The sequence below is a fragment of the Neodiprion pinetum genome, chromosome 3, assembly GCF_021155775.2.
Source record: "Neodiprion pinetum isolate iyNeoPine1 chromosome 3, iyNeoPine1.2, whole genome shotgun sequence".
NCBI classification, from domain to species: Eukaryota; Metazoa; Arthropoda; class Insecta; order Hymenoptera; family Diprionidae; genus Neodiprion; species Neodiprion pinetum.
Window position 1 is genome coordinate 3895843 of NC_060234.1, and position 21062 is coordinate 3916904.

Consider the following 21062-nt stretch of genomic DNA (forward strand, 5'->3'; position numbering starts at 1 on the left):
GTTTATTTATTTAATATAGGAAAAAAAAGGGTGAGTTTACTCGGTCGGTAAGGGTAAGAGTACTGCATGACGTTGCAGAATTTCTACAGTAATGTGTGTTGTATTGTTCATACATACTTTGGCACAGAGAATATGATACAGTCACTGAGAGAAATTTTTAGTTCCGGTTACCGCTCAAGCCTTAACTATTTTCATTTTTTACCACAATCGACAAAATATAGCTCTAGGTACAAAATGAAAAATATTTTTCTAGCTGTTAATGGAAAGTCTAGTATCCGTTACTATTCTTTCACGTTACGATCAGTGTTGCTAGATTTTCTTGCAACTGTTGCGAAAATTTATTGCTTGTGCAACAATAAATTGATGTTAAAGCCTTATTTAACTAAAAAAGTAGAGTAAACCGAATAAATTGATTTGGTGTTGCAATTACCAAAAAAGGATCGACAATAGCGCAAAATGGTGTAATACTATTTTGAAAATTAAAAATTAGGCTAAGTCGATATTAAAAATCTTTTATAGAGTCTGAATAGTAGAGTGAAATTTTAATTCATTTATAAGTATATCAAACATGAACCGTCATTAGGTTTAAAATTCATTCATTCATTCCATGTTTATATTTTTTAAAATAATGTGTATTGTTAAAATTGGTGGATATTGTTGAAATTATAAATAATTGTCAATAACTGTCTTTCGTCGAGGCACTATATTTTTTGATTTCACTTTTAATGTTCTTCATTTTATATCATCTCTCTTTAAAATTTGGCTTGGCTTTTCGAGTGTTTAATTATTAATTTGAAAGGTTTGTCCTCGTAGTTTAGATTTACTTTTTTATTCAGTCAAAAATTATAAATATAAAGACACTGTTTCCTCGTGGTGACAGAGAAATGTAGAAAAATCGGAACTTTTTAGAGAATTTTAAAATATCGAAAATAGAAGTCAAAAAAGAAGTCAAAATTCCGAATGAATAAAAATCAGAACTGACGCTGATTCTAAATTCTGACGATTCTGTTGTCTTATCTTGCTGTACCTTTATTCATTTCATATTTTGACTGTTCTGCATTTTGAAATTTTTTTACGACTTGCAATTTTGCGAAACAGATTTTTGCCTCTTTGTAGATTCGATACAGTGACTCTTGTACCCTTTTTTTCTTTTCCACTTTTCTCTTTCTTCACACCGTAGAAATTCTATGCCACCCGGTTGAAAATTGTGAAGAAAATATTTCACATCGTAGAATACATTTTTAGACCACAAATCCTTGTCGCGGTGTTATCAGAAAATTGAGTATGAATCCCATAGAGGCCATAGACAAGTTCATAGAGATAGGATAAATTTCAACTCGAATTCCCGTGGCTGTACTCATGCGATTTGAAGTTTTCCTCAGTTTCGTTGTGCTCTTATTTTAGAAACAGAAAAAATATTTGCAACGAGATAAAAAAAACTGTCTGACACGTAAATCGCGTCTGATTAAAAATTCTTGTCTACGCTTGTCGACAAAATGTTGTATTATTTATCACCCAGTGCAGATCAGAAAAACCGTAAATAAAAATGACCACGATTCCAAACATGAAAATATCGAAAATCCGTAACAAACAAGGATCAAAGTGGTGACATTTCACTAAGCCAAAAATTCACAGTACTGAAAATCTTTGATCACTCAAAATTTCGATGTTTCAACTTTTGAAATTTTCTCATTTGCGCACTTTCGAAACTTTGACTTGTCAGAGTTACACCCTTCCGGCATTTTGCACTTCAGAAACTTTGAGCGTCGGATTTAGGACAATTTCCAGACTTTGATGTTTCGTCAAAGTTTGATTTCTTCACTCTATCTTTCGCTACTAAAATATTCGGAACTTGGCAATTTCAGAACCTTTCAAATTTGGAATCTCAACCCAACCTCGCTTACGAAAATTAAAATTTTATTTTAATATTAATGTTTTCATTGTGATTTCAAACGATGTCGACACCCTGTTTCCTCGAGCGAAACATCCCTCGGATATTACAATCTTGTCATTCTCTATTCTTCAACTATTCGACTAGAGAGTCGTTCAACACCGCCTCGTATTTTTATCCCGGTACGATAATTGAGGGTATATCACGAGTCCGTGAAGATGACGTTTGCACGACGCGGCAAGAAACTGATTATGAATGAAAACCGCGCCTCTTGATCTCGTAATTACTATGACCAACGTCATGTTACCCAGGTCACGATTTGCCAAAGCCCGTTTTTATCTCAGTTCATTCTGTACGATGTACGTACACACATGTATATCTATACACATATCTCTACGTCTCTACGCGTATAACGTATACCGGGATGATATCTTGAGACTTGAAAATGAACCGCGCATGCGCCAAATAATTCGATCTCATTGGCTGGCGAAATCTTCCCGCAGCGATATTCTTGTCCGCGATGCAGGCCGGCCAACCTACGCAAAATGTATACGTTTGAATTTTCAAAGAGCACAAGCGTTGAATTCCGACCGTTCTTTGAAGAATCAACTTTACGACCCGATAACAAATGCTCCCGAAACCTTTCCGAGTCACTGCCTCGATTATTTGAGATTCTAACCTCGAAAAATCGTGTCAACCACATCGCCGGCAGAAACAGTTTGACGGCTGAAAACTCGGGTTGGCCAGCCTGCGAGAACAGCCGATAAAACTCGCGCGTGCGCGGTTCATTTTCAAGTTTCAAGAGATTGTCCCGGTATATCCGAGGGAACGTTGGCATGAATTTGCTGACGGTTTGGCGATAGCCCGAGTGTGCTGCGGCATTGCCGCGTGTAGTGGCGATGACGTCAAAACCGAGGACAATTTTACCGTCGAATCGTATTATACGTAATATAACGTATACGTATAATACGTGTTTTCTATTTTTTTTCCCTCCTTTCCCTTTACCCGACGTCTTGTAATCTACGTTCACTGACAGGATTTTTATCTAAAAAATTCATGATCGATGGATACGTTAGCTCAATTGATATTAAAAATTTGTTTCCGCTTTAATTCGTAATCTATCTTTATAAATCGTTGGGCGGTTAAACTAATGGCGCTTATCGTTCCTCACGTCAAAACGCGGTTTAAACGACACATGTTTTATCACAATTTGTCGCATATGTAATGTAAAAGACATTCTGCGTGCAAAGTTTATAAGCAGCAATGCGTTTATCATTAATCATCTGAAGAGAGAAAAAGAAATTTCTCAGTTCGCTTACATCATGTTTCCGGAATCCGAAACAGATTTTTTCGTAACGGTTTTTTCCTTCGTCTTTCCACCTTTCAATATTACTAATTCGTCACAATTTCTTTCAGGATTTAACGAAGGGTCACGTAACTGTAAATTTTTTCGACGATTCCCAGAATTCCGTGCTCATGATAATTTCAAGCCATTTTTACAGATGCTACGATCAGTAGATAGCAACAAAAGGAACGGTAAATAGTAACAAGAGATCCAACGCTTTATACTCCAGTTTATGTAAAAATCTGTTTGCTTTAGGTAAATTTTTTGAATTTCTGTGGAATCGCGCGATTCTACTAAATACCAATTGGCTAAAATATTGATCGATGCAAAGGGTGCAAAATTCAAAATTGACTATGAGCATACGTGAATGCAATATGTGCTCAAATTATAGACTATGGGATGATAGCCTGCGGTTGGTTGGGACTTTGGTGGGTGACTATCGATCATCGAAGTCAGTCGCGGAACGTTGTAATTAATTACCAGCGCGCTCCAAATATCATCGGTAATTAATTTCACCGGTATAATCAGCTAGACATGTGTTCATCGCTTTTGCCATACACGTACAATACGCTCAATTTCATTCGAAGATACAAAGAAAATCAGGCTCGCTGCAAATAATGAGAAGAAAAATCTTAGTCTCAGGCGTATAAAGTTTCGTTAAAATTGATAAAAAATAAGATTTTTCGTCCAATCTCGAGCGATGTTTACCGTTTGTTATTTTCCCCTTCGTCGTTCACTTTCGCCTCCACCTATGATGTTGATTTCAAGAGAGCGGTAGGCTGATTATTTATAAAATCACTGCGCGACACGAAAGCTTCGGACTTCCAGAATAAAGCGGAAAATGATAAATAAGTCCGAAATAACTTGAAGGAGACGTCTATACTCGGGGAAAAACAGGTGCTCGTGACATCAACCACATCGCTCTGACATTTTCTCGAACTCTCGTTCGTCGTTGTGACTGGAAGGTTTTGAAATTTTGTTGTTCGGCTAATTTGCAACTGTATTCAAATAACCGCACGAGTTGAAATTTTGATAGGACGTTGAAATTCCACGTGGGACTTGATTTTTAATACCGCAAACAAGTTTACAACTCGATAGATGATAACTAAATCTATTTGTGTCTTTTAGAGTGAATTAAAATTATTTCAAATGATCACGAGTTTCGTTTTTAAAATTGAATTAAAATACCACAGCACGGAGAATATCATTCAAAGAATTGAGTAATGAATTTTCAAAAATTTTTGCAAATTTTTATACCAACGTTAAGTAAATTTATCGAACCTGCAATAATTGTCTAAAAATTGAATTAGCAGAGTCGAATTAACGGTGTACGATGAAAGAAATTCGGGTTTCGATTCGAGTTTCAGTTTTTCCTCGCATTGAATAGAGCCACATTTTTTCTTTAATTTTTATTTAAACGAACTTCGGTCCAGTACCTCAACTTATCTCTACACCGAGGCGAGAATAGATCCCCGCAGCTTCCTCTGTTCGGTTTCCGACGTTCTCCGCACAGTTCTGCAGAACTAAACTCGTTCTTATCATTCGTAGCTGTTGCACGCTGACCATTCTCACTACTGTTCAATAACGGAAACGAAAGCATGTCGGTTTCCTCGGTTACACGAGATGTTCCGAATAACACGAATAGTTTCGTTACATTTGCGTCGTATGATATAAAGATAATACGAAGTAAAATTGCCGCGAATTCACAAAATTCCGCCAATATCGCGTTGTCGCGATTGCGGAAACGAAAATAAAAAAAAACCGATAAAACTCATGCAAATAAACGAACAAAAACGCTTTGAATTTTTTAAGAGAAGCGATCAATTCGGTAGCAATTTTTTCCTCGAGTCTGTAAGGCTCATATTCAACTGCAAGTCGTCAAAATTGCTTGCGACTAAAAATATACACCAAATGAGGATTCGGAAGGAATAAACTACAAAATGCAACGCAATTTTTCGAATAATGGAAGATTGAAAAATACAAATATGAAAAGATTCCGACTATTTTTTATAATTGTCACGCGGATGCTGCAATACTGCCAGACGAGTGCAATTTCGTTATTATCGTAGCATAAGACGATTGCTTGGAATGCGGTGTACGTAAGAAAATTGCATACGATAGAAGGTGAATTATATTGAAACTTGCAGAATTGATTTTCACGCAGCCACATGCATCACGCAACGATTATGACCAATCGTCACCCCGTAATGACGAGGCTTCATCGGTGCGGAATTAATTGAGAAAATTAGATACCTCGACATCATTACGTTTAGTCGTATTCCCGGATTATGCACAGCCGCAAAGTCGTAAGGTCGTAGTTTCTTACGAATGCGCTCGTGATTGCGAAACGGAATCCCGGTTATTCATCATCGGCGGACGATGTGAGCAGAAATTAAATGCTCGTTGCAATCAGTAAAACAATGTACGAATAAATAAATACAGAAACTGCTAAAAAACGATCGCTTGGAAAATTAAGGTTGCGCAATTCTTATGAGATAATTATGTGCAGAAAACAAAGATTACTTCCTCATGTAGTAATGAACAAATATCATCACTCGCTTTTTCTAACGATACCTGCGATGAAAGAAATCGGTTCAGAAATTAGGAGAACGAACTCCATCGATTTCACCAACAACATCATTCAGGTAATCAGCCCAAATTTAAATTTAAGAAGTGCACAAAACTTTCCAATACTCATAGAGCAGCACGCACGATGCGATTCAAGGTCTCGATCAACTTATCTAAAAGAGAAGTTGAAACGTTATTCTAAATTCCAAGTCGATGCACGAGAGATTGGAAATGCATAATCGAAGGTCAGAGGCACGCATCGCGTTTGCAAGGTTGCAGTCACCTGCAATCGGCAGTAAACTTCACTTTTCATGACAAATGACTCGCGCGTAAACCATTTTGTTGTTTTTCAAAAAAGCACGCGCGCTCCGCTCGCTGGTTGACGTAATGCACCATATAATCTGACCGCCGGATCGAGACCATTTCCAAACTGCCGCAGGTCAGGGAATAATATGCGGCTAACCTCCAGGCAGCTCAATACCGTCAGATCGTTCACCGCTCACTTGAAATGTCAGTGCAAATTAACGAAGATCGTACCTCGAATAACCCTCGTCATCGTGTGACGGACCAAGGGATGGGAATCCTGAAACAATACCTGGCGGCATTTGTTGGTGAGATAAATTGCACGGATCGACGATTTCCGATAGCTAGAAATACGCTCTACAATCGTTTTCTCACGTCGCGATCAAGGCTTCGGATACGCTATTTTTAATAGTCAAAATTGAGGTTCAACGAGCTCTGAATGGTTTTAATTAGTTTTAACAAATTTGCGTTGACATCACACTCAAACACTTTCGGTCATCCGATCGTTCGAACCTTTTATCATCCGGAAGTCAGGCCATTCAAGAGTTTTGACTACACTCCAAGATTCAACCATTCAGAGTATTGACCATTTGGAGATTTGATTGTTGGAAGCCTTGATCGTTCAGAGATTTTCCAATTCAGAGTCTCAGCCATACAAAAATTCGACCCAGATCCAGAGTTTTGATCATCTGGAGTTTTATTTAACATTCCAGATCACCAACGCTCCGGACTGACACGACTTGACTTACGTGTTAATCAGAATTGGTATTCGATTTTTCCCATCCTTCAGCTTCCTTGGGAGGCTTTTCGCTGGGTGTCAGTCTGGGCTGGAACTCTAGCAGCAGCGAGTCGATGAAGAACTACGTGAACGCTGACTCGTTGGCGCTGGGTTTGGTGGGCGGAATATTCAACCTGGGAGCTTGCGTGGGTCTGATGCTACTGCCGTTGGTCCTGAGGGCATTCAGTCGCATTGGAGCTATGATGATGACGGTACCGATCCTCTTCTTGGGTTGGAGCTGCATCGTTTTCGCCGGGCAGACGGTAATCGGGTAATCGTCATTATGACCGGACCGAGACGAGCCACGAATCGCACTCCACACGCCTAATCCTTTATGCATTCTTGAACTCCAGGTACCCCTGATGCTCTTCGGAAGGATACTGTGCGGCTTCAGCGGCACCTTCTGCGTCCTGGTCCCAATCTACGTGACGGAAATCGCGGACCGCAGGATACGCGGTTGTCTCCTGGCGCTCTTCCAGGTTCTGATAAACCTGGGAATCATGTTCGCCTATCTGGTAGCCGAGCTGACTGAATTGGAAAAGACGATTTGGTTGTACAGTCTGATATGCACGGTCACAACGGCGCCTGTGGCCTTCGCAATTCTGTTGCCCGAAAGTCCGACGTATCATCTTCTCACCGGAAACGAGAACAGGGCAAAAATTTCCCTCCAGTTATTCCGGGGCAAAGATCACCCCGAGCTTAATTCGGAAATGGAAGAGCTGAAGCAGCTCGTCGCCATCAAGGAATCGAAGCAAGTGAGTCGCAGATTGAGACCGACCGGTTCTATTCGGAAAAGCTTTTACAAAATCATTCTCGGATCGATCAGGTCAGCCTGAATACCCTCAGGGAGAAGCAGGTTCGCCGCAGTCTTTTGGGGGCCTTTGGTCTTATGATGATGCATCAGTTCAGCGGTATAGGTCCGTTCATCTTCTACACCCTAGCGCTGTTCAAGGTCAGTGGATCGGCGGACATCACTTCGAGTCAGCAGACCCTCGTTGTTGGAGCGGCACAACTGGTGTCCAGCATCCTGGCAGCCGTGCTGATCGACATATTAGGAAGAAAGGTACTGCTGGTCGCGTCCTCATCTCTCATGGGAATCTTCATGTTTTTGCTCGGTGAGTCAGACTTGCCTCGGGCCAGATTCTCGGTTGGAAGTCGTTCACTGGTCGAAAACACGTTGTTTTTGCTTCGTGAAAATCGCGCCCTATATATTTTGGTTCCGAATTTATTTATCGAATAACGCCCAGAGACATAAGTTACGCAAAAAGAGAAATGAAGTCGCGATACGTCCTCTGTTTTCCCAAAAACAAACACGACGTGCCAGAAATGCGTTGGTTGTCCGTCTGAGTCACCCTTGTAGTATTGGATTTAACCTTGGGTGAAATTTTTATGAACGTCATTTGCCACAATGTAACAGCCTCGCAGAGTTCAACTTTTGATCGTTCAATTCGACACGTGTTGATACCCTGTCGCTCAAGAGTTATAGAAACGTCACTTTCTCCTCAAATCGTTGTGACGCATTCGACTATGCCGTCAAAGTGACAGACATCTAGTGGTTCGTCTTCCGATAAAATTTACCGCGAGTATATTCCAACTTTCCGTCATGAGGCATTCGTACGTCATACTCCCAAATTAAAATGCTCGATTGAATGACTTCACGAATTTACGACTATTTGAGTAACTTTGAAGGATTACCTTCCATGAACTTAAGCGACTTGAAGTAACTTCGAGTGAATTCAGATGATTCGGTGTACTGTCAAGTAGGGTACTCAATTGGCTTCGATTGAGTCTAAAGAACTCAAGACTTCGGGTCCATAGATTTCTTATCAAGTATGAATCCGACTCAAAGGTTGGTGAACCGTTGTTATCTTTGACAACGACGTCGAAGCACACCGCCAAAGCGTCACGAAGCTTCCGAAAAGTGACTTTTCTGTTTCTGGTTATCCAACAGGATGGTTTTTCAACGTACAACAAGAGGATCCGGAATTCGCGGACGCAATATCGTGGATGCCTCTGACTTGGATCGCGTTATTCTTCGCGGCGTTCAGCCTAGGCGTGGGTCCGATCGCTTGGGTTCTTTTGGGTGAAATATTTCCGGTTCACGTGAAGCTCGAAGCCGCGATAACGATGGCGGTACTGAACTGGCTGGCATCCCTTTCACTGACGTTATTGTTCGGCGAGATGCTCGACGGCATGGGCGAGGCAAAGACGATGTGGTTTTTCGGTGTTATGTCTTGGGCCGGGGCCATTTTCACTCTGGTTTTTATCAAGGAGACAAAGCTCAGAAGTCTGATCGACCTTCAAGACGGAGCAGTGGGCATTCCCGAAGATTCCTCTGAGTTATGACCGAGTCGTGCGTCGCGCATACAAAGAAACACACTACGTTTTTCGCCACAGTATGTATGTATATGGGTACATTAAACGAAAGTAAACGATACAACGTCACGTAAGATGGAGAAGTGGAATAAACTCCGCGTCTGCACATTAATAGAACCATAAAATACGCTAGACTAAGCTTATTATACACCCGACCGCCAATAAATGTGTTGTGATAGGTACAAAAGAAAAAAAAAAAAATAGATGAAAAATAGAAGATAGAGAGAGAGAAAGAAAAAAAATGGATAAATAAAGCACGTCATGACAGTCGTAGTTTCTGCTCAACTTGTTTTATTGCTCGGAGCGTTTTTCTTACCGGAAACTACTTGGATCCATACCAATTTTATTATTCTCATATTTCATTCCTTATCCTCACTTTACTCACCGAGTCTTCAATTTTATATCATTGATTCAGCCGTTCGCTGTTTTTGGAAGTGTTTTACGGTACTTTGAGTATCTTATTCACTCATCGTTTATTTTTACGGTGAATATACGAGAACTGTGAACGGTGAAGTCGTCCTAACGAAATCGCTGTTAGGCTTGAAGAAGGTGCGTCGGTAGTTCGATTTTGTTGAATCAAATGCCTCAATGAAAGGTGTATGGTGAACAGTATCGAAATACATCGCAAACCTTCGGTAGTGAATATATTATAACCGTCGACAATATTAATAATCGATACTGGCTCGTCCCTTTCAGGGAAAATTTGTAAAATAAGAAGTGCAATGTTTTCTAAGATTGTTAATATCTGCCTGACAGAAATCAGACCACATCTTGTCTTCCGATGATCCAACTGTCAATTTATTTATCACTGATTCATTTTCGTCTAGAGGCAACGATTTCGTGACCTCAGTAGCACGTTTCGAAGTCTGAGACCAGACTGGATCAGGAGCGTGATATAAATCTGAGTGGGTCGATAATTTTCGTCGAGTTTCTCTGATCTTGCACCCATGCAATATCAAAGCGAATAATTTTGAGTTTAGCGAAGTTCGACTCGACGGTGCGGTGAGAAATCGCGTCGTTAGAGGGTGATAATGAATCGAGGAGCGCTTATCGCGGTGTATCAAGACTTAAGCCCAGTTTGTAATCCGTTAAGCACCCTTGAAGATTTTCTTGAAAATGGAAGTGGGTTTGTGTACCTGAAGCATCGCGTGAAAGCGTCAAGTGAAAGGCGAAAACTTTTAGGCGAACAGGCAAGGAGAACCCAAAGAAATTCGAATCACACTGAACAGGAACTTCCTGGCCTATATCCAAGAGATAAGAATTGCCCACCGCTCTATCATACATGTTACATATTGCCAGCAGCTGATGCTCGCCAATTCACACCGCTTGGCTAAATATAACGAGACTACCCGTGGGATCTGTGCCACAATCCCTGCAACTCGACTCGATTTTCATCTGCCCACCTGGTTGTTGCACGACGTTTAAGCGTGTTAATTGAACCTACGAGTCTCGCGGAATTTCGCGAAAAATCATCGCAAACAATTATCATAACCGATAGGTCGAGCCACACCTGTTTCGACCACATTTTCATAGACTTGTGCCGATTGGAAGCCCCAAAAACTGACAGTAGCGCCGCGATACCTGGAGTTAAGCTAACGGGTCACGTGGGTTTGTCACATGGTTCTGTCACTTTGACTCGATGACGTACACAGTGAGCCACGTGATTCGTTAGCTCGATTTAAGCTGTCGAACCGCTGGCGTCGATTTCGTCTGCTTGAAATCGACTCAGTCGAAGAACGCTAGTCTGCGATCCAGTTGATATTGGCAAATGTCCTCACGACGTCAGAGTCTCGTTTTCGACGCCATTTTATCACCACATAACCTAACTTTTCGACTTTAATGAAGAAATATCGATATTTTTGGGCTTTTGAATTACTCGAGTCGCATAAATTCGTTAAACATAATCGGTAATGCACCTCTTCCACTATCGATACGCGAAAAAATACGATCAATGATCAACTGTCAGCCTGGTTGCATTGGTTTGATTTTTTCCCACCAGACGTAACAATCGAAAGTGACAATCTCGGTAGAGATCCGTGGCATTAAAATCGCGCGCTTCTTCTTCTTCTTCTTCTTCTTTCCGACTTTTCGCCGCATTCTCGTCTCGCTGAGAGCTTTAAGCTCGAACAGCTTTTGCCGACGACGTTAGCATTTGTGGGGTACTTCGGCGAGCTGATCACGTTATCCCTTATCGTTCGAAAACCGTGCGACGCGACGGTCGGTCGGTCGGTCGGTTGGTTGGTTGAAAACGGGAACGAGGCGAGTATTCCGCACAGGAATATTGGGGAGAAGTGAATTTCGCCTGGGGAGAGAAAGTATACGGTGAAAGAGAAGAACGTGTAACCGGGTTATTTTTTTCTATTACCATCCCTCGTCTGTTTTATTATTCAGCATATAAATCGGAATATTCGACGAAACAGAGGTGCAAACTTTTCTTTTTATTCTTATCCTCAATTTTTTTTTTTTTTTTTCTCTCTTTCATTCTTTTTGTGTGAAACATCGCCAGAAAACACTTCAGAGAATAAAATACATTCACAATCGGTCGGTATATAATATAAATGCGCGAATCTCATGGTCGATTCAAATTCGCGTTATCGGTTTCTTTTTCCCCGTTTTATCAAATTACTAAGTAGTGCGGTATTACATCGGATGATGATCATCGTCGTCAAGACGTAAGGAAGTAAATTCACATAGAAATTCATCCGAATAAAACGAAACGTAGTTTCTCGTCATGCAATTATCTCTGTAGAAGCTAGACAAGATAATCCTCATTTTTCTAATTAGATATTCCTAAATCCACAAATATTGAGAAAAAAGAACTGTTCATCCAAAATGTTTCTTCGATCTTCGGTATCAAAAAAATATATCGTTCGCTGCGAATAACTTTAATTCTTCATTCTAGCCATCGCAAGATTTGATGTGGTGAAGAAAAATTAAGCTTGAGCTGGAAAACATTTTCTTCGTCAAGCGCAAAAAATTTCCCATTCGAAGTTAAAATTTCCGCACAGAATTCCCGGACAAATAATCTCTACACGTTTCGTTATGATGGGGAATTTGAAACGGAAGAGGGGAAACAATTTTAGATCACGAGGTAAACGTGCCTCACCTTTTTTCTCCCTTTCTGCAGCTTCATATTCACTGTTATCCACGTTATTGGTCGTTGCGTTTCCTTGTTTCGCATCGCTCGATAGATTTACTTTTTTCTGGCGAAACACCGTCGATGGAAAACAGAGAGCCGATATTCGAAGCACGAAGTCGAATAAATTCCGACACACTTCTCTCCAAGAACAACCCTTGCATACTCGGTTAAAAGAAAAATGTCCCAGCGGGTTCGCTAAAATTTTTGGGTCTAATTGACCATTTTTTAAATGTATTACCAAGTGAAAATAAAAACTAAAAATTACAAAAATTTATCATAACATTTTTCATATTCACCAATAGAAATGTAACCAATAATATAAATATTAAATGAACACTGAGAGAAATTTTCATTGAACTAAAAAAGTAGAGTAATCCTCAGAGACTGATTTTGCGTTGCAATTACCAAAAAAGGATCGACGATATCGCAAAATGGTTAGGCGTAGCTCGTTTTTCGTAATACCAACGATATTCAAACAGTTTTTTTTTAAACGATACCTGTTCTACTGAATTTTTCTAGCTGCTATATCAAATGAAATTTTTCTCAGTCTACTTGGTGGGGCGTTGTGTTTAATCAAATTTTTCTTACAGTGTAAATATTCGATCAAACCCCATATCCTTTGACTTTTATTCTCGTTTTAACTGCATCGTTTCAATTCGCCTTCGTAAGTACCGACGATCCGATCGTGAAAGGTTAAAATCGACAATATTGCGTCAGTTGAAACATGAAAAAAAAAAGTTAAGAAAAAAAGTCAACGTCTTGAGAAATTCGAAATCGTCGATCGAATATTCTGTACACACTTGAATAGCAACACACGACGGGATCGCGAAGGATCAAAGAGATATTGAGGGTGGAATACAAGATCCCAGTTGCCGACTTGACCGTCTGACCTTTCCGCATATCCGCTTTAAAATGCACCCTTATAAATGGAAGGTTAACCATCCCGCGGGGAGGGGCGGGGGGCAGTTAACCGACCAAAGAGTACCAGGCTACTCGACGTAGTCGTCGCCGGTGTCTGGTAAGACAGGAATTATTTGAACAATAATTCCCTCCAGCGATTACAGGCTTGCAAGCTAAATTCTGACGCCGAGTTTCAAACCTCGCACGATTTGTTTCACGAACTTTGTTCAACGCGCGTTGTAACTTTGATATTCATTGTTATTTTTCTCGCGTACTTTTGCTGTTACAATCGAGTTTGAACAGCTCGAGGATTAACGATTATTATCGTTTTTGTCGACTTTGTTGATAATTATTTATTTGTTTTTATCTTTTTCTTCAGTTTATTACGCTTGTTCAGAATTATTCCGCCCCGAAATTTTTGAGCCGACAAATCTGTACCTGGAATATCAGTTTTCGTTGGCCCCGGGTTTAGGGGTTGAAAATTGTTCATCAAAGCCAGGAAAATCCGATCAGGACACTTCAAATCCGAACCGCCCGCAAGGTTTGCTAATTCGGCTGAATCGACCCTCAGGCTATACCGGGAACAAACACCATTTACAGGATAATTGTTCCAGAGAATTTTTAACCGTAATGATTCACGTTACACTTTTTTGTTTTCGGTAATGCGGGATCATCGGGAAGAGTCGAAATGTTAATACTTCGTCGAGTCGAAGTCCTGATATATTTCAATCGTTGTCAGCCGGCTGCAAAGTTTTCAAAGTTGCTGTTCCATTTGGCGACAACTTTTTTAAATTCACACTCACAGCGTACTAACCGGAATTGCTAATTTTCGAATTAAATATCGAGACTAAGGAGAATCCTTTGATCCTCGACGAATGTTTGACTTCGCATGTTCATTTTTCCGGCCTCTGTCGATCAATTTTCGTCCTGATCCTGAGTGTATTATTTTAATTTTTTTTTAATAGCTTTGTCATTAACCGCCGCGCAAGTGAGATTTGCACTATCAAACCTCACCGACAGACTAATTTATTGCACCTTCGTTAATTGGTTCACCGATTTACCTCAAAGTATAATTTCTCAGGTCTGCGGGCAGCGTTTGAACTCGATTGTAGATTGCGTTGAAGAATATTGGAGACAGATTTTGATGAGGTGAGGACATTTGTTCAACCGATGAACGGAAAGTCCTTAATCATTTGCAAAACAGAACCTTGACGAGGCGTTGATAATGATTTTCAACAAACTGTGCCTGCAGCAATGAGTTTAAAAAATCACTCATATAGGATGAATTATATTTACTATTATCAGGAATTGCTTTATAATGTGGTGAAAACTAATTGCAAATTTGGTGAAAAATTAAAAATATCTTTTGGTATAAAATATACGTTTCCTACCGCTCGTGAACATTCAATTTTTCACAGGTACCGGATAACATTCGGGCAGTGATTCTTCCCGGTCGACGTCAATGCCAGGCTACAACGTTTCGGCGATATTTCACCAACAATTTTATGGTCACGTTTTCCTCTGACGCGCCCCAAAATATATATACACATGTAAATATAAAAAATGTGTGTATATTCCCATGAATCGTGATTTCGCATTGTTCCTCGTCACCCAAAATCGCACCTGTTTTTTACGCTGACTAAAGTTCACAGTTTTACCGACAAAAAAGGGGGAAAAAAAAAAAAATGACTTTTAAAAAAGTCGATTATTCGTATGCGGATGGGGAAAAACTGTCGCATAAATTCTGATATAAAGTTCTTCGATGACAATTAAAAATTTCGAATACACGGCTCCTTAACTCGAGCTTTGAAAAAAGAATGGCGAACGAGAAGAGGCAGCGATAAGGAACAAAAAAAAAAAAAAAAATAAAGAATAAAAAAAAGAAAAAGGAATGAAAAATAGCGAAAAAAGTTAGCCTCAACTTTCATCAAGAGAGTTCCAATTACATTACGAAGCAATCACGAGTTAGTTAAGAAAGTTATTCCCAGTCATTTCATGGCCTAAGTCAGTCTGATGACGTTGTAAGTGTTATATATAAAATCACCTCAGAGATATTTTACTGGAGAAAGAAAAATTCAGAAAATACGAAGTCGTATAAAAGCTGGAAAAATTCTATGGCTCACCTTTTTCAAGTTAAACTTCTGTATAACTGGAACTTGAAACGGACACTCCCGACTACCTGTAAGAAAAAAGTGAAAATAAACACTGGGCTTGACGTTGAGTTATTGCTATTCGTAAAAAAAATTGTCCAAGGTCACACAAATGTTCGTACGATCTGTATAAATATTCATACAATCTAACTGTGTTCGGTGTTCCATGCTTATAGATTTTCTTCCGCAAGTTTTTTTTTTTTTTTTTTTTTTTTTACATCACTGGTTTTTTTACATCATTGGTTCAATTTCACGACCATCAATCGGACATTCTCTCCTGAACCATATTTCTTCGAGACACACGGTGCCTCAAAGGTGAAATAAAAAAAATGAAAAGGAATGAAAAGGAACAAAAAATAAATAAATAAATAAAAAAAAAATAAATAAAATAACGAAAACCGATCACTACAAACTGCCGAAGCTCAGAGGTAGTCATAACAAGATTTATTATCGAGTATAATTTTACGACTCGCCTGCAGACTTCCTGCAACACTTGACTTTGACCCGTCTACATTCCATTCTCTCGATAAATATTTCTCCCGCAAAGCATTGTGTAAACTAACGTGACTCATTTCTGTATAGAATTTTTTTTCAACCCCCGGTAAGTTTTGCAGTTGAATTGCGTATTTAAAAAAATGTTAAACTTTTTACCGAATCGAATTTGTTTCTCGGAAGTTTTGTGGTTCATCCCACGACAAGTGAGACGGTCATTTTGTTGTTTTGAAAAAATTTTACACAAAAAAAGAAGAAAAAAAAAAAACAAGCCGGAAAAACAGTTTTTTCGCGACACTTTTCGTCACCGGAACTACAGGAACGATTTCAAAAAATGGTCGTGAGGAAAATCTGAAACTCGTAGGACTTGGCAGCTAAATGCAAACGTATTAAAATAAAAAAATTTTGAAAAGCAAAAAATTTGTAAAGTCTTTCTTTTTAAACAAGTATATAAACTGGAAAAAACATGTCATGCGTTTGTCGATAAAATATTGAAAATACATTTATTTCCGGCAGAAATTTGAGTTCAAATTAAACGGGACATGGCAATTGCTCGTGCCCATCGTTTGATTGTAAAATCCTCCGAGTTTCAAATTTTTTCATCCAACCCTGTCGGAGATCATCGCTAGAATTGTCCGATATTTTTCTGAAAACTTATTTTTCGGATTCTAGAATTTCGAAGGCGTAAATATTCGTTGAAATTATCCAAAAATGATTTTCAACCAAAACCGATGCTCTTTTTATAACACCGAAGGTGACGAAAAGTCAAAACAGAGATAACAATAAAGTAAAGAAAATAGAAATTAAATCTTGATCGCGATTTTTGAAGGTAACGATGAAATATTGTGCTGGAAATTTAGTTTTCGTGAAAACTTTTTGAAAACTGTAACGAGAACACGTGTTTCATCGGTAATGCATGGTAACAAGAGAATTGCATCGAGTGAATGTAAACTGATACGTTGATATGAATTTTCCTCATTCAAGGATATACATATATATATATACGCGTTATGGCCGGAGGGAAATTTCCTCTCCATTTCTATTCTCGACTTCCCGCACGTTGTACTTGAGCTTACGTGCAATAAAATCCAAGAACCATGTGTAGCAATTCCCTGCTCATCCCCGCGGCACGCCACACACTGAACATTTTACCGGTGTATATACTCAATCATAATATCACTAAATTTCGTCCTTTTTCTACGTCCTTTCCTTTATATTTTTGTATTTTCCCACATTTCTTATTTGTCATTTGATCATGTTGAGCATCGTGCGAAGAGAGACGCGATTTTTCACTATTTGTATGAATTATGGTGGAAAAAAAGTTCTTTCTAAAAGCGTGGAAGAAAAAAATTATGAAAAACTTACCGAAAATTGGTTTTAACAATGCATAAATGGATCGAGAGAGTCTTGATTATGTTTATGAAATCTTAAAACAATAACGATCGTGATAACAACTTCTTGAAATATTCGCCAGAGGGTGAATGATTTGTAACGCGAGGATAGAAATGTCAAATGAAAAAGTTGAATATTTGTGTTATAAACTACACAAGAAAATATTGTTTGTGTTTTCCTTTCGTTGCAATTTGCGCATCTTTTTGTTCGGAAAGTTTTATTCGCGAGACGGAAGGCAGCACATGCAACGATAAAAAAGGGAGAAAGAAGAACCCGGGAGCTTGCGACTCGCCCGGGGTCTCAATATAGCTTTTGAAGTAAAGGCCGCAAGTCCGTCCGTCGCCTCGGCGATATTAATAAAACGGATATATTTATTTGCAGAGAGATATATAAGAAGAGAAGGCTCCGAACGCTCTGTGAAGCGATTCTCTTGCGGCCGAGGCTGCAGCCTGGAGGACTTTGGAAAAGCTCGAGACACAGTGAAGGAAGTTCTTCTCGGATTAAGCTCTTCACATCCTGCAGACTTCGCTCTGCACGCCATCAGCGGTTCGATTAAACTTGGAATAAAAGCTCCTCTCGGAGAAACAGATGCTTCCGCGAGTGATTATTACTTATTTCTTTTTTTTTCTCTCTCTCGTTTTCTCCTGAGTCTTCTCAACTTTTGGAACGGAAAAAATTGAGCGGAGCTTTTGGTCGAGAAAACGAAATTCTCGAAATCTTATTTGAAACAATTACTTTGAAAGATTTATTCGAATTGAATAATGATAATTATAACTTTTGATTCATTTGAAATTTATCGGTTAGACCGGAGCTCAAAGCTCGAAATTAAACCCAAATTAATGTTCCGAGGGACTGTAAGATTTTCTACATATTCTCTGTTGTTTTCTCGAATCATTTTCAAACGTATTTCATACTTGAGAGAAAATATTCAAGTTAGTTTGTCGGTTTAGCTTGTTGTTATTTTATCGTTCCGCGATATAATTCCTACAGTTTTCTTAATCATTCCGTAGTAGAAACCTGCAGCTTTATCTGTTCTCTAATCGTCAAATTGAACATGTCTCTTCAGCGCCTGGTAAAGTCTTATACTTAATTGACTCTTCGACGGACCGTGAAAGCTCGCAGAAGCTCAAGCTTATCGTAATCACTATTTTTTGATGGAAATTTAGAAGCTTGCCGATATTATTACAACAGTTTATAACTAAAGCTGACGTCATTTTGCAAGTTGAGGCATCGCGTGCTTGTTTGCTTTGGGAATATTTTTACACCGAGCAATGATGTAAAATTGTGCACGACCGTCAAATGTCACGAACGTTTTATTCGCTGTATCTAAAAGAATAATATTTTTCTTGTCCTCGTCTATTATCGTAATGCAAGTTTAACAATCTCCTGAAATGCGTTCCGACATTGTGCCAACAAAGGTGTCCGTTTGGTTAAGATAGGTTATGCTAGGTTAGGTTAGGTTAGTCTTACGAATACAATTCGATCCCTGCTTCTTACAAAATTGTTCGGCATATTGTAATTTCCGATGTTACGTGTCGAGTCGGTATCACAGTTCGAGCAATTTTTTGTCGATTGATTATTTCTCTTTTGTAAAATAATTGAACCCGAATCGGAAAAATTGTTTGATCAGTCTCGCATAAAATCGATGTAAGATTGGCCTGATTTTGGAATAAAAATATTCTGGTGAATAATGACTTAGAAATTACTTTCAAATTCTTTTATTCCTGCAAATGTTCTCGCAATAACGGATCAAACATTTTTACCAAATTTTCGAAAATATACCCACAGCCAAAAAGTCTTGAATAAGATCCTTGCGATCATCGTATATCCGGTGAACGAAATCCTACGAAATTGCTAAAATCCAGCTAAACCGTATTCAAACATCCCACGTAGCATGTCAGGCAATAAAGCCGCAGCTTTTTAATCTCTATTGCATCCCGTAAAAAGCTGACATTAAACATTTGCGATACCCGCGGCAATGAAACATCGCGTACAAAATAAATAAGTGGTTTTATCCATTCATTTATTTATTTACCTGTTTCGTTTCCGCGTAAAACGAATAGATTTTTAATTCGCTGAGATATTTACCGTCTCTGTGATAAAATATTGCAATAATTAACGGCAGGCAAGAAGGTAACAGCTTTTATAGAAAATTCGTTTCTCATCGGTGTTTATAATAATAGCCTAGAGGTGGAAGATGATGGAGAATAGAGTCGATGATAATGAAGTGCAAAGCGAGTTCTACTCCCTCGTCGCAGCTCTTGGCAAGCGGGAATTTAAATGCAATAGTTACCCGGCTGCAACAGCCACAGGGGAAGTGATCTTGAAATGTTTTGGACGCGTTGCAAGCTTATTATTAGCTACCCGATGCTACTTTTGAACATTGTAGCCTCCGCGGGATAACAACAATCTGTGTAACAACTCCGACTAAATACCCGATACCAAATACAGTAGCTGCCATGCAGCACTTCAATTCCATGTCCGTTCTATTTCTGGTTCGTCGTACAGATTTGCAGGTATAAAGTTCGCGCTGTAATTTCGGAAACCGTTCTGAACGCAAGATTTATTTTCCAAATAATTTCGTCTCATTATAAACGAGATCATCTCTACGATCATTGAACGTACACCGTAAACGCAATGCTATAAAATGTTGAGGATATTCAAACCGTTGAATTGGCCGTAAAAAAGTCTTCTCTCAAGTTGCCAAAATTTTCCATCGTCAGAGAATTATCTTTCGTAAACGGTTTTTTTTTTTTTTTTTTTGTCAATGGTGACAATCTTTTCACGAGTTCTCAATAAATTTCATACGAATCGGTACGTCAACCGCAGTCAAAAGGCTAAACTCGTCTTTTTCTTCTCGTAGTAAGAAAAGTTTTCGCAACGAGATTGCAGCCTGCAACTCGCGGAAAATCTAGCATGTATAAATTCAGTCAAGAGACGAAGGAAAAGTTGAACGAACCGGCTGAAGATACACAGTAAACTTTGTAACCCAATATATATTCTTACAAAGGGTGAAATCACCCGTTTTTCCCCGCTATTCTGATCTAGTAGTCGTCATAGATAAAATACATATGAGAGCTTTCGTATGTCAAGAAATGAATGAAGTAGCCGCGTCAATCGGTATTATTGTACGAACAGTCTTGTTTTTTACTTTTATTTCGAAAAACGTATCGCCGATAAGAGCATTTCTTACCGTTCAATTTATTTTGGCCTGTTCAATCATTACTATACGCTCGATGTACCCGTTATTTTATTCTGAAACACAAGGTTATTGCAATATATTTTTATACTTCGTATTACCAATTTCGTAAGAAAGTATGATTCGAATTTATCACTGTGATTCCGCGTGACTACGTTTGGCTATAAAAATCACCACGATACGACGCACAGATCCAATATCAAAACGGAAGAATGCAATTCAAAATAAGAATATAAAAATATATAAACAAAGAAATACTTACGAGACACAGTGACAGGAGAAATCGATAATTTTCTAGCCAGATTTAGCCAGCTGGGAAAGCGAAACCGTTGTGTGGCAGTATATATTTGGCGAGAAATGATGCCGTTCAGAGATACGGAGCCGACGGCATTGAGCTCTTAGATCAAACTGTTAGAAGACAAAATTAGCATAGATTACCACATTCAAACGGGGTAGCTTATCGGATTTTGGTAACCCGTCACTCAAGATCATCCGACCGCTGACACCAGCGCGTAGTTCGCTTATCACA

General features: G+C 39.1%; 2 protein-coding genes across 5 annotated transcripts in view; one reads left to right on the forward strand and one right to left on the reverse strand.

The window, feature by feature from the left end:
* The window catches only part of LOC124213844 (Octopamine beta2 receptor), a 171754-nt gene that overhangs the window by 64701 nt on the left and 85991 nt on the right, over nt 1-21062 (reverse strand). For 2 of the 4 annotated variants that reach the window (XM_046615530.2, XM_046615528.2), the window contains one exon: nt 15424-15479. The exons of the other annotated variants lie outside the window; for them this stretch is intronic. The gene's annotated coding sequence lies outside the window, so the exon portion shown is untranslated. The remainder of the gene's footprint in view (nt 1-15423; nt 15480-21062) is intronic. 4 annotated transcript variants of the gene reach the window in all.
* LOC124213843 (facilitated trehalose transporter Tret1) lies at nt 5791-9485 on the forward strand. The gene is made up of 6 exons (XM_046615525.2): nt 5791-5881; nt 6163-6415; nt 6898-7148; nt 7239-7640; nt 7712-8000; nt 8837-9485. The coding sequence occupies exons 2-6, from the start codon at nt 6313-6315 to the stop codon at nt 9229-9231; spliced, it is 1440 nt and encodes a 479-aa protein (XP_046471481.1). The 5' UTR covers nt 5791-5881; nt 6163-6312; the 3' UTR covers nt 9232-9485.

What these genes read in the sequence shown, in the direction of transcription:
- LOC124213843 (XM_046615525.2), top strand. Translation starts at nt 6,313, where the DNA reads ATGTCAGTGCAAATTAACGAAGATCGTACCTCGAATAACCCTCGTCAT. An exon ending in ATACCTGGCGGCATTTGTTG is followed by an intron (nt 6,416 to 6,897) that starts GTGAGATAAATT and finishes CCCATCCTTCAG; the next exon opens with CTTCCTTGGGAGGCTTTTCG. An exon ending in CCATCAAGGAATCGAAGCAA is followed by an intron (nt 7,641 to 7,711) that starts GTGAGTCGCAGA and finishes CGGATCGATCAG; the next exon opens with GTCAGCCTGAATACCCTCAG.